We start from the raw sequence: 15,286 nt of genomic DNA on the forward strand, positions 1-15,286 counted from the left end.
TTGTTTTTGATAATAGCCTCTACCATTTTCCCCGGCACCGACGTCAGACTCACCGGTCTATAATTTCCCGGATCTCCCCTGGAGCCTTTTTTAAAAATGGGCGTTACATTGGCCACCCTCCAATCTTCCGGTACCACGCTCAATTTTAAGGATAAGTTGCATATCACTAGCAGTAGCTCCGCAAGCTCGTTTTTCAATTCTATCATAACTCTAGGATGAATACCATCCGGTCCAGGAGATTTGCTACTCTTCAGTTTGCCGAACTGCCCCATTACGTCCTCCAGGTTTACCGTGAAGTCAGTAAGTTTCTCCGACTCGTCCGCTTGAAATACCATTTCCGACACCGGTATCCCACCCAAATCTTCCTCGGTGAAGACCGAAGCAAAGAATTCATTCAGTCTCTCTGCTACATCTTTGTCTTCCTCGATCGCCCCTTTTACCCCTCGGTCATCCAGCGGCCCAACCGATTCTTTTGCCGGCTTCCTGCTTTTAATATACCGAAAAAAATTTTTACTATGTTTTTTTGCCTCTAATGCTATCTTTTTTTCATACTCCCTCTTGGCCTTCTTAATCTGCACCTTGCATTTGCTTTGACACTCCTTATGCTGTTTCTTGTTATTTTCAGACGGTTCCTTCTTCCATTTTCTGAAGGCGTTTCTTTTAGCCCTAATAGCTTCCTTCACCTCACTTTTCAACCAGGCCGGGTGTCTTTTGGACTTCTGTCTTTCTTTTCTAATTCGCGGAATATGTATGGCCTGGGCCTCCAGGATGGTATTTTTGAACAGCGTCCACGCCTGTTGTACAGTTTTTACTCTTTCAGTTGCCCCCCTAAGTTTTTTTATTACCGTTCTTCTCATTTTTACATAGTCTCCTTTTTTAAAGTTAAACGCTAACGTATTTGACTTTCTGTGTACAGTTACTTCAAGGTTGATGTCAAAACTGATCATATTATGGTCACTGTTATCAAGTGGCCCCAGTACCATAACGTCCCTCACCAGATCATGCGCTCCACTAAGGACCAAGTCTAGAATTTTTCCTTCTCTCGTCGGCTCCTGCACCAGTTGCTCCATAAAGCTGTCCTTGATTTCATCAAGGAATTATATCTCTGTAGCTTGTCCCGATGTTACATTTACCCAGTCTATATTTGGATAATTGAAGTCACCCATTATTATCACATTGCCCATTTTGTTCGCGTCTCTGATTTCTTTTATCATTTCTGTGTCTACCTGCTCATCCTGGCGAGGTGGTGCTGGCCTCAGTGGCTGCAGGCCACATTGAGAGCAAGGGGAACTATAAGAGGGTGCACTCTTCATCCTCCACTAAGCCACGGTCCACCAACACACTTATGCTTCCCCCAAAAATGCCCTAAATATTACAGTGGGGCCCTGAAATATCAATACATCAAGAAAACTGAACAAGCCAAAGTACTATAGAATACTACATAGAAAATTGATGCTAACAGAATACTTTGGTCACACACACAGAACAGAAATGCCAAATACAGAATAAGTGACCATAAACCATAAACAAATTAAATCAAAATCCCAAGAGGCCAGACCTTGCATTTAGCACAGCACAGAGAAATACAAAGAGATGCATTTTCTCCTATACTGTGCAAAATATGATAGCACATGCAAGAGACAGTGTTAGGGGAGGTACAACTAGGGCAACTGCGTTTGGCCCCCTAGCCAGAGAGAACCCCAGGACAGCTGGAAACTGAAGAAGGTGCAGCCTGTTAGTAAGCTTTGGGGTCCCCTCCTAAATATCTGCCTTGGGCCCCAGTCATAACACCAGCTCTGGCAGGATGTACATTTCAAATCTGACATATTCTAGTCACAAAATAGAAAAATAAAATTCTTTTTTTCTACCTTTTGTTGTCTGCTCATTTTATTTTTCCAAGTCATGTTGGTCCCAGGCTCTAGTTTCTACATCATTATGCCTTCTCTTAACTCACTCACCAAGATCTCATGTCCATTTGATATTTCAACTCTCTCTCCATGTCCACTATCCATCTTCTTCCATCTCTGTACCTCTATCTTCCTCCAGGTTTAGTATCCCCCTTTCTCTGTGTCCCTATATTTCTCTGTCCAGCTTCTCCCCTCTCTTTGTCCCCAGTGCCATTATATCTCTACCCTCTCTGACCCTACCCCATCCAGCTTCTCTCCCTCTCACTCCCTCCCCTTTCCAGCATCTGGTTTGGTTGCTTGATTCCCTGTCTGCCCACCCTCCCTCCCTCCCTTCCTCCCTGCCCTCCCTTCCTCCCTCACGCTGTAGATTTAGTATTTGTTCCCTTTTCCTTCATCTCCTTGGTCTGGTACCTCTGTTTCCCTTCCCTCCCTCCTTGTGCTGTGCCAGCAGTTCTCTCCCTTCCCTCCAGTTCTCCTCCCCCTCTTCCTCCCACATCCAGCAGCTCTCTCCCTTCCATCCAGATCCCCTCCTCCTCTTCCTCCCACATCCAGCAGCTCTTTCTCTCCAGCCCCCTCCTCCTCCTCCCACATCCAGCAGCTCTCTCCCTTCCACCCAGATTCCCTCCTCCTCTTCCTCCAGCAGCTCTCTCCCTTCCATCCAGTCCCCTCCTCCTCTTCCTCCCATGTCCAGCAGCTCTCTCCCTTCCCTCCAGTCCCTTCTTCCTCTTCCTCCCTTGTCCAGCAGCTCTCCAGCCCCTACTCCCTCTCCCTCCAATGTCCAGCAGGTCTCTCCCTTCCATCCAGTCCCCTCCTCCTCTTCCTCCCATGTCCAGTAGCTCTCTCCCTTCCCTTCAGTCCCTTCTTCCTCTCCCTCCCATGTCCAGCAGCTCTCTCTCCCTTCCATCCAGATCACCTCCTCCTTTTCCTCCCACCTCCTGCAACTCTCTCCCTTCCATTCAGATACCCTCCCTCCTCTTCCTCCCACATCCAGTAGCTCTCTCCCTTCCCTCCAATCCCCTTCCTCCCACAAGTCTGACTCCAGCAAAACTATCCCTTCCCTCCAGCCCCCCCCCCCCCATCCTCTCCCCAAAGATCCAGCATTTACTTTAGTTCTGCCCTCCAGGCCCGCCCATCCAACATCCTTCACTCGCTGTTGCTGCCTTTTCTTCCGCGGCTCTGGGTACGGCTGTCCAGGAGGCAGCGTTTAGTGTTGCCTGCATGCCTGCCCTGAAATAATTCTTCTCCCCAGGCTCTGCTGCATTGGTCCCTGCATTCTCTTTTTTGCCCGTCGCGCAGTGCTGCCATTCACACAGGCAGCTCTGCTCCCCCCTGCTGTGTCCATCTAGCCCTATGTAAATAGGAAGTGCATCAGAGAGGGCCAGGTGGACGCAGCAAAGGGGAGTAGAGCTGCCTGTGTGAATGGCAGCGCTGTGTGAAGGGTGAAAAAGAGAATGCAGGGACCGATGCAGCAGAGCCTGGGGAGAAGAATTATTTCAGGGCAGGTAGGCACACAGGCAATGCTGCCTCCCGGACGGCCGTACCCGGAGCTGCAGGAGAGAAGGCAGCGACAGTGAGCGAAGTATGTTGGATGGCGGGCCTGCAGGGAAAGTGGCTGGGTCTGGGCCCATCCAGGCCCACCCGTGGCTATGCCCCTGAAATAAAATAAATAAATGTGCATAAGATCTATTTGGTTACAATGAAGGCAGTGCACGCAAATAAATCTCATGCATATTCATTGGGGAAATCCTGAAAAACGGACTGGGTTGCGGTCCTCAAGGACCGAGGTTGCCCACTCCTGGGTTAGGAGGTACTCCAGGAGCGACTTGAGAAACACTATTAGAAAACAGGATCATACGCTGCATTAAAAGTTGTATGATGGGAGGTCACGTGACGCTATGGTGGAGAGAGGTCGCAGGTGAACTTCTCTCCGAAACCTGCTTGCTAATCCCCACATTTGCAAGGGAATCATTCCCCCCAGAATCGCACTAATCGCTAAAGCAAGACTCAGTACAAGCACCTGATAATCTGGAACAGGCGAAAAACCGACCATGGCAGCAAAATCAGCCCAAAAGGAAAGACAGAGGGGAAAGACGGCCGACAACAAGATGGCGGCGCCTTCCCCCGAACCGGGCCCTTCGGTGTCGTCCACATGGGTAGCTGAGATCACCTCAGAATTAACAGTGGTGATGGAAGAACTGCTAGACCGACGACTGGCCCCACTAGACCAGAAACTTGATATCAAATTAGAGAAGTTAAACGCGAAATTAGAGGACTTGACTAAGGAATGTGCTGCATTCCAATCTAAAGCTAGCGAAGTGGAAAACAGAATGGCGGGAGTGGAAGATGCTCAGCAAAACATACAGAAAAAAGTATCGGACCTGGAACTTAAAATGGAAGATTTGGAGAACCGCTCCAGGCGGAATAATATTCGCCTGGTGGGTCTGCCCGAAGCGCTAGGTGGACGACAACTCGAGAGAGTCCTGGAACAATGGCTGACCAAAAATATCGATTTTCCAGCGGATCTTGGTCCCTTAAGAATTGAAGGAGCACATCGGCTGGGAGTTCGCCAGATGGACAATGTTAAGCCACGAGTGATTATCTGCAGAGTGCTCAATTTTATGCACAAGCAATATATACTACAAGCAGCAAGATCAAACAAATCTCTGATTTTGAAAATACAAAGTTCTCTGCTTCCAAGACTACTCGGCAGGGATTGCAGCTAAGAGAAGGGTGTTTTCGCAAGTGTGCTCAAAACTCTTTGATATGAAGATCCGTTTTAGCCTGCAATACCCTGCCATTTTGAAAATAACATACAAGGGCAAACTACGCTCTTTCACGTCGGAAAAGGAAGCGAAAGACTTTGTGGCAAAGCTGGAACACCCTGAAACTACTAATTCTGGGGACACAGAACCTGCATGAGCCAACACGAGCTTGTAACAAAGAGGACAGGCTTATATAACTTCAATGCCGGATGAGATTTCCTACAATAATACACAAGATGCATGGGAAATCTTAGGGCGAAGAGAAAAGAGAGAGCCTTTGAAAACGAAGATGACAGAGTTGTTAACCGTTCCGGATGGTATTTAATTACAAATGTTAGTACGGTTATGATTAATGTGTTCAGAATATTGGGGGGGGGGGGGGGAGTTCAAGACGGGGATTATAAAGAGAAATTTAAATTTTGGACAAACTTAGAAAGTTAAGTTGAAGTGACAAGAAGATAATGGTGGAACTGGGAAGTCAAAAGTATAAGAATAGGGGAAGGGGTGGGTTAGCGTTATAAAGTGACGGCTTCACATAAGGAAGCACATGTTAGTAAGGGATGGAAGAGAAGGGGGGGAGAGAAGAGGGGAGGGGGACCAGGGGAGGGGGGATAAGCTGGGGGGGAACCGACAATGGAGAGAGGTAACACAGAGGGTTAAGCGTGTGTATGAAGTTGTTGAATGTGCAAGGTGTACCATAAAATATATTGTACTCAGGCAAATGAAGCAGCTAATGTATAAGAAGATGGGGAGCCATAGGCTGGGATGGCTTCTCACATGTATAAAAACAGTTTATCCATCTAAGGATAATGTGAGCCTATATTATGTAAGATGATTAAAATAATTACTTGGAATGTGGGCGGCATACATTCCCCTATGAAAAGATCAAAAATTTTGCAACACCTACAAAGATTAGGAGCAGACATAGTATTATTGCAAGAAACCCACTTATCAGATGAGGAACATAGAAAGTTGGTTAAATGGTGGGTAGGGGACTGCATAGCTTCCGTGGCGGTGGGCAACAAAGGGGGAGTGGCCATCCTTATCAGAAAGGGGGTGGTATCCCAAATTCATAACCTGCCTAAAGACACAGGGGGCCATTTTGTTTTTTGTACAGCCACTATTGCTAGAAAACAAATAATATTGGGTAGTATATACGCCCCAAACACGTTGGACCTTAAATTTTACAAAAAAATAACTATGACCATCGCCAAAATGGAAGCACTCCCGGTGATGATAGGAGGAGACTTCAACATGCCATGGGACTCACAAATTGATAAATCACATCTACCACTGATAAGAGGGGAACCTAGTACAAGAGGGCTTCCAGACATGTGCACTACATTAGACCTAATAGATGTTTGGCGTACATTGCACCCAACAGAAAGGGAGTACACTCACCAATCTAGGGCTCACCAAACCCACTCCAGGATTGATTATTTGTTAATCTCATGCAAGATTTTTACGTATATTAATGAAGCGGAGATAGGTTCATGCATGATATCAGACCACGCCACAGTTTGGATGACCTGGCAAGCGGGGGATGATAGCTCTCAAAAAGGGGGAGGATGGACATTTCCTAGCTATCTTTATAAAAATGGAAAATTTAGGGAATATCTAATAGCTAAATGGGAAGAATATAGACATTTCAATGAAGGTTCAGTATTAGAGGCACCGACATATTGGGAAGCAGCAAAGGTGGTCCTCCGAGGGGACGATATCAGCTATGTCAGTAATTACAAAAAACAGCGCAATAGAGAATTATTGCGGTTGGAGAAACAGCTCATACGTTTGAAAAAACAATATGGGCAAAACCTGACCCCAAGGGGACACAGAGAGCTAATCTCAGTTCAGACAGAGGTAAATTCACTGTTGCACGAGAGGGCAGTAAAGTCCCAAACTTATTACCGATTTCAACTTTATAAGTATGGTAATAAGAGCAGCAAATTCTTGGCTAAATTGATAGCTCCACAATCTATTTCAAGACACATAGCTGCTATTAAAGGCAAGGATGGAAAACTATTAAATAAAGACAAAGAAATAAGTAGGACTTTCCAGGAATACTACCAACAGCTATATAGCGCTGGGGAAAGCCAGGGTTTACAGAATTATCTTTATTTACAAAATATTGAAACTCCATTGCTGAGGCAGACAGAGTTGCAACACCTGAACGAACTCATAAGTTGTGACGAAGTCACTTGGGCAATAGCCCAAAGTAAATTGGGGAAAGCACCGGGGCCTGACGGACTAAAAACTGAATTTTACAAATTGATGGGGGACCATATCACTCCCATATTAGCAGAGGTATTTAATGAATGGGTGGCAAAGGGGAAACTTCCGGAAAATCTTAATTTAGCCCAGATAATAGTGCTGCCAAAGCCGAAGCGTGATGGACAACTCGTATCCTCCTACAGACCCATTTCTCTATTAAACTAAGAGGTAAAATTGCTTGCTAAAATATTAGCTAAGAGATTAGGGAAAGTATCACCACGTCTTGTTCATGAAGCACAAGTGGGGTTCGTACAGGGACATTCTGTAACTAAAAACTTGCGAAGTATTCTGTTGTCCTTGGAACAGATCAAGGAGACTTCAGAACAAGCGTTATTGGTTAGTTTTGATGCCGAAAAGGCATTTGACCGAGTGGCGTGGCCTTTTTTATTTTCTGTATTGGATAAATATGGATTCTCTGGTTGGTTCGTACAAGCAATTAAAGCCTTATATACCTCACCCCAAGCAAGGGTCCTAGTAAACGGTATGTGGTCTGCAAACTTTGAGATCTCTAGGGGGACCCGCCAGGGATGTCCACTTTCCCCATTGCTCTTTGCATTATATCTAGATCCTTTGATTAGGGACATAATCTCAGCTAGATCCGTCAGAGGAGTAGGGGTTGGATCGATGGAATTTAAAATTGCAGCATTTGCTGATGATTTGGTAGTGACTCTTACTAATCCAAGAGTGTCACTGAAAGATCTTATAGAAGTAATGAAGGAATTTGGGGACTATTCAGGATTCAAATTAAATCTAGATAAGTCGGAGGCCCTGGCGATTCCATTGAATACCAGATCTCTTTACTACTACTACTACTACTACTACTACTACTCTTTGGAGATGTGATTTCCCGTTGAGATGGACTGAGGGCTCTTTTAGATATCTGGGGGTTCTTCTAGCATCTCAGATGGAGGACATCTACAGACTAAATGTCAATGGGTTGTTAAGCCAAACAGAACAACAGTTGGCAACATGGCGGATGTTACCGGTGCCATTGATCGGACGAATCTGTCTCATACGAATGGTGATCTTGCTTGGATGGCCATATGTATTACAAGTTTTACCGCTGAGACTATTGCAGAAAGACATGAAGCCATTCTATCAACTAGTGGGGCGGTTCTGTTGGGCAAAGAAAAAAGCTAAGCTTAGGCTACAGTTCCTACTGGGGGCCTGGCAGCAGGGTGGACTGGGTTTGCCTAATTTACAATACTATAATCTAGCTAGTTTATTACGGCTGGTGAGAGATTGGATTTACTCCACGAACACACATTCCTCACTAGAATTAGAAAAAACATACTTTAGCCCTTATTACTTGATCACTTTGCTGCATCTCAATAAAATCTCACTGCCAAAGACTTTTAGACGTAGTATACTACTGAACCCTTTACAAGAGGCATGGGAAACTTTGGGGAAGAAATTGGGAGGTAAACCGAATACGTCAGAATTGCTGACCATAAGAGGGAACCCGATGTTCCTACCAGGAATGGAAAACCCAGTTTTTCAGCAGTGGACAAGAAGGGGTCTCACGTGTTTAAAGTCAATATTGGACATGGAAGGGAAAATTAAACCTTTAAGACAACTCATGCCTGCTGAAGAAGGGGACTGGGGAGAAATTTTTAGATATGGCCAGGTAAAACATTATGTCCAAACCTTAGATGAGGAAGCGCTTAAGTTTCAACTGGGAGAAAAAGTCAAGCAATTTTACGATGAAATATCAGATGAGGCCTCACAATTTCGCAACTCCAAAAAAAACTTTGGACGTTGATGTCGAGAAGGGAGTGTTCTTCGTTCCGTCAAAGATGGGAGGAAGATACAGGGGCAGATTTAGCTCATTGGGACATAGCAGCCTACATCCGGAACATCCCCAAATTGATCAGTGGTGCAAATTATAGAGAATGTGCATTTCGGGTGACACACAGAGCATATTGCACACAGCTCCAGCTCTTTAGAATGGGAGGGATCAACACACCAACATGTTTGAAATGCAAGCTGGGGGAAAACTCATTTTATCATGCATTTTGGGAATGTACAAAGGTGCAGTCTTTTTGGAGAAAGATAGTGGTTTTTATGACTTTAATCACATCACGAAAAATAGTAGGCACCCCCCTACAATTGCTATTGGATTGCCCAGGGGCATTCCGAGGTCTTACGGCAGACGAGACATTGTTATGTCGTAAGCTGTGCCTAGTAGCAAAAAAAATGCATTATACAATATTGGACGTCGGATAAACCCCCTGAATATTGGCACTGGCGTAACCAGGTACATCTTTTAATGACATGGGAAGCACGAGAAGCAAATAGTTTTTGCCGCCGTAAAAAATGTTTTCTTAGAATATGGGGGCCTATGCTAGACACATTATCACAGAGAGGCCGGAGTCTAATACTACGCTTATTAGGTGAGGGTACACACATAACGAACAATAACTACATATATGCTTATAATGAGACATAAGGGGGGAAGGGTGGGGGAAAGTACTGACAGGGGAAAGAAGGGCAAGGAGGAATGCTTATAGGGAACGCTCATTTCCTGGAAATACGCTTTATAAAGTTCAAATGAACAACAGTCAATTTAGATATAGCAACAATAATAAACACCACACAATGTGAGGCACAAGTTGAATTAAACACGTTATTGTGCTGCTCATTTAACAATAAAACTGTAAACATTTTGGCTATAATGGAAGCGTGTGGAAAAGAAGGAGTGGGGGGGGGGGGAATGACAAAAACATTGATGATAGAAGTTACTGATGTATATATACAAGTATGATGTATCATTTAAATTGCCATGTGTTCAATTTAATGGTGTTTATTTTCTCCGAATCTGCCTTTGCTAATCCAGCAGCGGAAGCAGTGGCCCATCTCATCTCTCTGGGCAAAGTTACATATGCCCTCCAAATATCTAGCTTTCCCAACCTTGAATCTGCTCATGACAGGCTTACACCATCAGGCAGTATGGACTCTTGTAATTAGAAAGGAACCCAGTATGTAGTAGATATAATAAGATAGTTTATTACAATCTTACCAATGGTAATACAGGTAGGTTAAGCATTCACATAATGGAACCGCATATCATGGCACGTCCTCTCTCTCTAGCCTTCTGGAGTCTCCCTTCTCTGGTCTTCTTCTCCTCTTGTCTCCTTCTTCTTCTCGTCTCATCTCGTCTCGTCTGAACTAATACTCCTCAAACTGCTGCTTATATACAATTTTGGCCCTATTCATTTCAATGGACCCCAGCTGTCTCAACAGGGCTCCTAGTCCTTATCAGTTGATCAGAATGACTTCACATGTTCCCAAACCTTCATGTAGCCCCCCCTTTGAATGTTCTCACCCGGGGTGCAGCTGACCCAGCACTATCTCTACGTAACCATAGCAACTCTTGCTTATGACGTCTTGCAGGTGCCAATCTCAGGATTGTTTATAGAGTAGATTGCCCCCACCCTTGCCAGTTCAGCACTTGCCACAGTGAAATGTAACTGTGTCAAAGGTGATCTCTGATTTTTACAAGCTAGCTCTCTTTTATATCAGAGATGATTCTGATTTTAAGAAGCCTAGCTCTTATTATGAGCCATTTGCTTGCAGAGGCCTAGCTCTTTAGCCTGAGCCATTGACATGTATTTTACTGAGAGCAAGGGCAAGCATAACTCTTCAATGGCAATGTTTAAACTGTTGAATCATCAATAAAAACTGTTGAAAGAAATAGTTGTATGATAAGGTAACTATCACTCTGCTAAAATTTCTACTGTAATTCCAAAATCACCTGACAGGAATACCAATTAAATTTTAAAAAATTTTCTCTTTTCAGAAAAACAAAAAAAAATAATCTGCCCCAATAATGTATATGAAACTGGCTCCTTAGCAAATGACCAAAGTTGGCTGACAGTTGATGTCTGCTCTGGAAGGAAGCCATAGGATGAACAGTAATCCCCATGTAACATACTTATACACAGGAAGGACCAGAAAGAAAGGTCAAGCCTCCCAGTTCTCTTTAGTAGAGGAAGGGAAACGCCAAGCCGCAAGCATAGCTGTAGCTGTTCAGAAAGTCTAGCCTTGGCATAATTTCATTGCACCTGTAACCTTATGAATTGTCTCTGTTGGGTCTATGTATTTCATCACACGAAGTACTGCTCTGTCATGAAATACATAGATGCATCAGTACAAAGAACAGTCAAATAAAGCACAAAACTAGAGTGTTATAAAAGATGGATCATGACTCTTGGCATTCCTGAAACTTCTGTAGAGTAATATTGTTATATTGTACCATCTGTTGTGGCCTCCCCCTCAACGGGATCTCCCTCTCCAGTGATGTAAGTGGCAAAGACTTGGATCTTATATTTCGTTTCAGGTTGCAGGTCTTCAATCACAGTATCAGTTGTAGTCCCAGGAATATCCTTTTCTCCTGACTTATCATCGATGAGTGATTTCCATGCTATTCTGTACCCACGAACTGTCCCTGGAGCTGGGGTCCAGGATACACCAATACTAGTATCAGTAATGTCTTTCGTTACCAAGTCCCGAGGTGAACCAATATCTGCAAGAATAAAGGAGAAGATATATCACCTTAAAATCATTTTAAAAAAACAATCCAAGTTACTTGTGCAATATCAGCATTATCGATTTTTTTTATAGTAATGAAATGAAATGAAAACCAGTAACACAAACCTGCTAACATCAATATATATGATGACTTTGGGCAATGCCTGGAACATTGGCAACGTTCAATAAGACAGACCCACAGGGATCTTAATGGCAGAGCAAGAGGAATGACAACAAAACTAGTAAGACATGTGGCAAAACAGGCATGTACTAGGAGGGCCACAACAATTCTTTTCTGCTGACATTTTCTCTATTTCTTTGACATTTAGGTTTTATAAACACCTCAATTTATGCATAAATAAGAAGCTAAAGAGAATTCTCAAAAGGAAAAATTCTAAAAATATGTTTTGTTCTGCTAACTTGAAATATATTCCACTTGTTCAAATAACATTAACCTATGAGATAGTCAATGGCGTACCAAAAGCAGGGCAGCGGGGTGCAGGCAATAAGGGGGGCATTGTGATGTTCACATTAATCCGTTCACATTAATTGATTTGATTTGCTTACTTTATTTATTTTTTGTCTATTAGATTGTAAGCTCTTTGAGCAGGGACTGTCTTTCTTCTATGTTTGTGCAGCGCTGCGTATGCCTTGTAGCGCTATAGAAATGCTAAATAGTAGTAGTAGTAGTAATGTGGCTGGTGGGGATATCCAAGCCCTGCCAGCTGAAAACTCCTGGCATCTTTCTCTCCCCTGCAGACAGTCTGGTGTCTCTCAACATTTCATTTCTTCGCCAGTAGCAAGCAACGACTCATACACACTGCTCGCATCAGCCCCAGAGCCTTCCCTCTGATGTGGTCCCACCTATGCAGAAACAGGAAATTGCATAAGAGGGAAGGCTCTGGGGCAGGTGCAAGCATTGCCTATGAATTGCTGCTCACTATAGTAGCATTTATTTATTTATTTATTATTGCATTTTTATCCCACATTTTCCCACCTTTTTGCGGGTTCAGTGTGGCTTACAAAATGAGTTAAATGATGGAAATACAATTTGTTACAGATTGGTTATGGATTACATTGTGCAGAGTTATGTAAGACAATCGAGGTGTCTTTAAGGAATGTAACAATGGAACACAAACATTGAAACATTGGAAGGAGACAATGGGAGCTTAGAGGGCGATAATAAGGCATGATCTACAAGCAGCAAGAGTAGCCTTGTGGTTAGCTCAATGAGCTAAGCATCAGTAAAGTCAGCACTCAAATTTTACTTTCTCCTCTCTGACACACCTTGGGCAAGTCACACTATCTCAGTTGCCTCAGGTACCTATTTTCATGTCCGTTACGAGACTGGTTTTTAACTTAATTCTTAAACAAATGCTGTAAGTTGCCTCTAGCATCCTTAGAAGCAACAGGCTAAAAATCTCCCAAAATTATTACTATGCTACTACCAAAGCTTGAACTGTAACTTCGTAACAAAACATATATCTCTAATAACAAAGCTCAAAATAAGACAAATTAAGGGGGTCTTTTCCTAAGGTGCACTAGCATTTTTAACTTGCGCTAAAAATCAGCTGGTGCTAAACGCTGAGACGCCCATAGGAATATAATGGGCATCTCAGCATTTAGCACCAGCTGATTTTTAACGAGAGCTAAAAATGCTAACACACTTAGTAAAAGACCCCCTAAGATACTGAGCCCCATTTTACATAGAACATAGAGATAGGAAATGAGATGTCCAGACTGGGACATGCTTAGATCTCATAGCATTTTTTTTTAATTCTGCTTATGCAAAGTCTTTTCTAAAATACCTGCAGGAGTGCACATGTATTTGACGGCATGTGCCACGGAAACAGCCATTTTGCAAATATATGTGTTGAAAAAACAAATGGCATAAACCTAGCAGCTTCCACATGAAGGTGTCAGAACTTGCATATAGAAGCTACTTTGCATCAAGCTAAAAACGTTTGGGTCTCCCATTCATATTTGGTCCTAGGCCCATATATCCTAGGGGAAAATGCAGCGTGAGAAAAGTGCTGAACCCACCAATTGGATAAGAGCCAGCTGACTGAGTCAGAACTGGAGACAAAGGGTTTTGAATTACTCTGGCACAGGCTGGGACCTTTCTGTAGGATCTTTACATTTCCGATATGTTCAACACTCCAGGGCTACACTATTTATTTATTTGTTTAGATTTTGCTCACACCTTTTTCAGTAGTAGCTCAAGGTGAATTGCCTTCAGGTACACTGGGTATTTCTATCCCTGGAGGGCTCATTATCTAAAATCAAAGCTGAGACAATGGAGGGTTAAGTGACTTGCCCAAGATCACAAGCAGCAGCAGTGTGATTTGAAGTGCCAAACTCTGGATATCAAGACTTGTGCTCTAACCACTAGGCCACGCCTACACTAGGCTCTACTCAGGAATAACAGGCCTCTAGATCCATTTTTATGCTGACAGTTTCACTTTGTTAGATAAGCAGCCTTAATTACTCCTTTTCTGTGTAAAATCCTGTAAGTAATCATTACTCATCTCTTGCACGCAAAGGTCCAGAAACACGTTGCATTCCAACATGTAAATTACTGAATATACACATAGCAAACTGGGAACACAAACACAAAATTATGATTAAACAATGTCTGAAGAGCTTTAACATTCATAAAGAATAGTGAAAATTGAGGCAGCAAAAATTGACAAGAGAAGGAGCTTCTTTAGATGTAGTAGAATGCAGAACTTGGTGCAAAAGGTAATAATGTTGGGTCTGCTTGGCAATAGTGATCATAACATGATCACATTTGAGTTACATTACATTACATCTAAGTCTTCTAGCTCACATGTACCTATGTAGTTCAATGCAGGTAACAAAAGAAAAACTGGAGCATCCTCTAGGAAGTCACAAATAACGAACAAAAGCCAGGAAGCCACACCTCATCAATAATGAGTTACAAACTTAGGGTTCCTTTTACAAAGAGACGGGTAGTTCTTGCCCATTTGGCACTATTGCCGGGGTAGCACATGCACCTGGCATTAATTCCGAGTTTGGTGCGTGCCGAATCCCGTGGTAGAAAATAATTTTCTATTTTCTACCACGGGGAGCGTTTCTGGTGGTAACTGGCAGAACGCCCACATTGGCACGTGCTTCAAGGTTACCGTATGCGTAACATTTGATCCCTTACCACTAGGTCAATGGGTAGCAGTAAGGGCTCAGGCTATAAATAGCCATGTGTACTAGTTTTAATATTAGCGCAGGCCCATTTCCCGCCCATTAAAAAATAGCCTTTTTCCCAGCTGCAGTAAAAAACGGCCCAGAGCATGCCTAAAAGGCACGTCCACACTACCACAGGCCACTTTTTACCACTGCTTTGTAAAAGGACCCCTTAGTAAATAAAAACATCTTCAAATGTTTCCTAAACTGATCAAGATCTCTAAATGACAATGGTAATGCATTCCATAACAAGGCGGCCTGATATGACAGAGGGGTATTAAACTGTTTCCTAGATTTCAGATGCCTAACCAATGGAAAAGACCGTACACTACATTTCCAGTTAAACATTGAAAATAAGACTGCATATATTCTGGCAAATCACCATGCAACACCTTATGAGTTAAAGTACAGGTCTTAAAATGTAATCTAGCATCTATAGGGAGCCATTGCAGTTCTAAATACAACGGTGTTAATAAACCGTATTCAAATGTAGAGAAGATCATCCTAAGGGCTGCATTCTCTACCAACTGCAACCTGTATTTCAAAAATTTCGAGCAACCACTAAAGATCAAATTACAATAAAATAACTGTGATAATATCCTATGTCATCGCATA

The 15,286-nt window shown here is 43.2% G+C and overlaps 1 protein-coding gene across 1 annotated transcript in view; it reads right to left on the reverse strand.

Moving 5' to 3' along the window:
- COL12A1 (collagen type XII alpha 1 chain) overlaps positions 1 to 15,286 on the reverse strand; it is a 384,763-nt gene that overhangs the window by 245,998 nt on the left and 123,479 nt on the right. The window contains 1 exon segment of the mRNA XM_030199047.1: positions 11,196 to 11,465. Coding sequence (XP_030054907.1) covers positions 11,196 to 11,465 — 270 coding nt within the window.

This window comes from Microcaecilia unicolor, chromosome 3, assembly GCF_901765095.1.
Source record: "Microcaecilia unicolor chromosome 3, aMicUni1.1, whole genome shotgun sequence".
Lineage (NCBI taxonomy): Eukaryota > Metazoa > Chordata > Amphibia > Gymnophiona > Siphonopidae > Microcaecilia > Microcaecilia unicolor.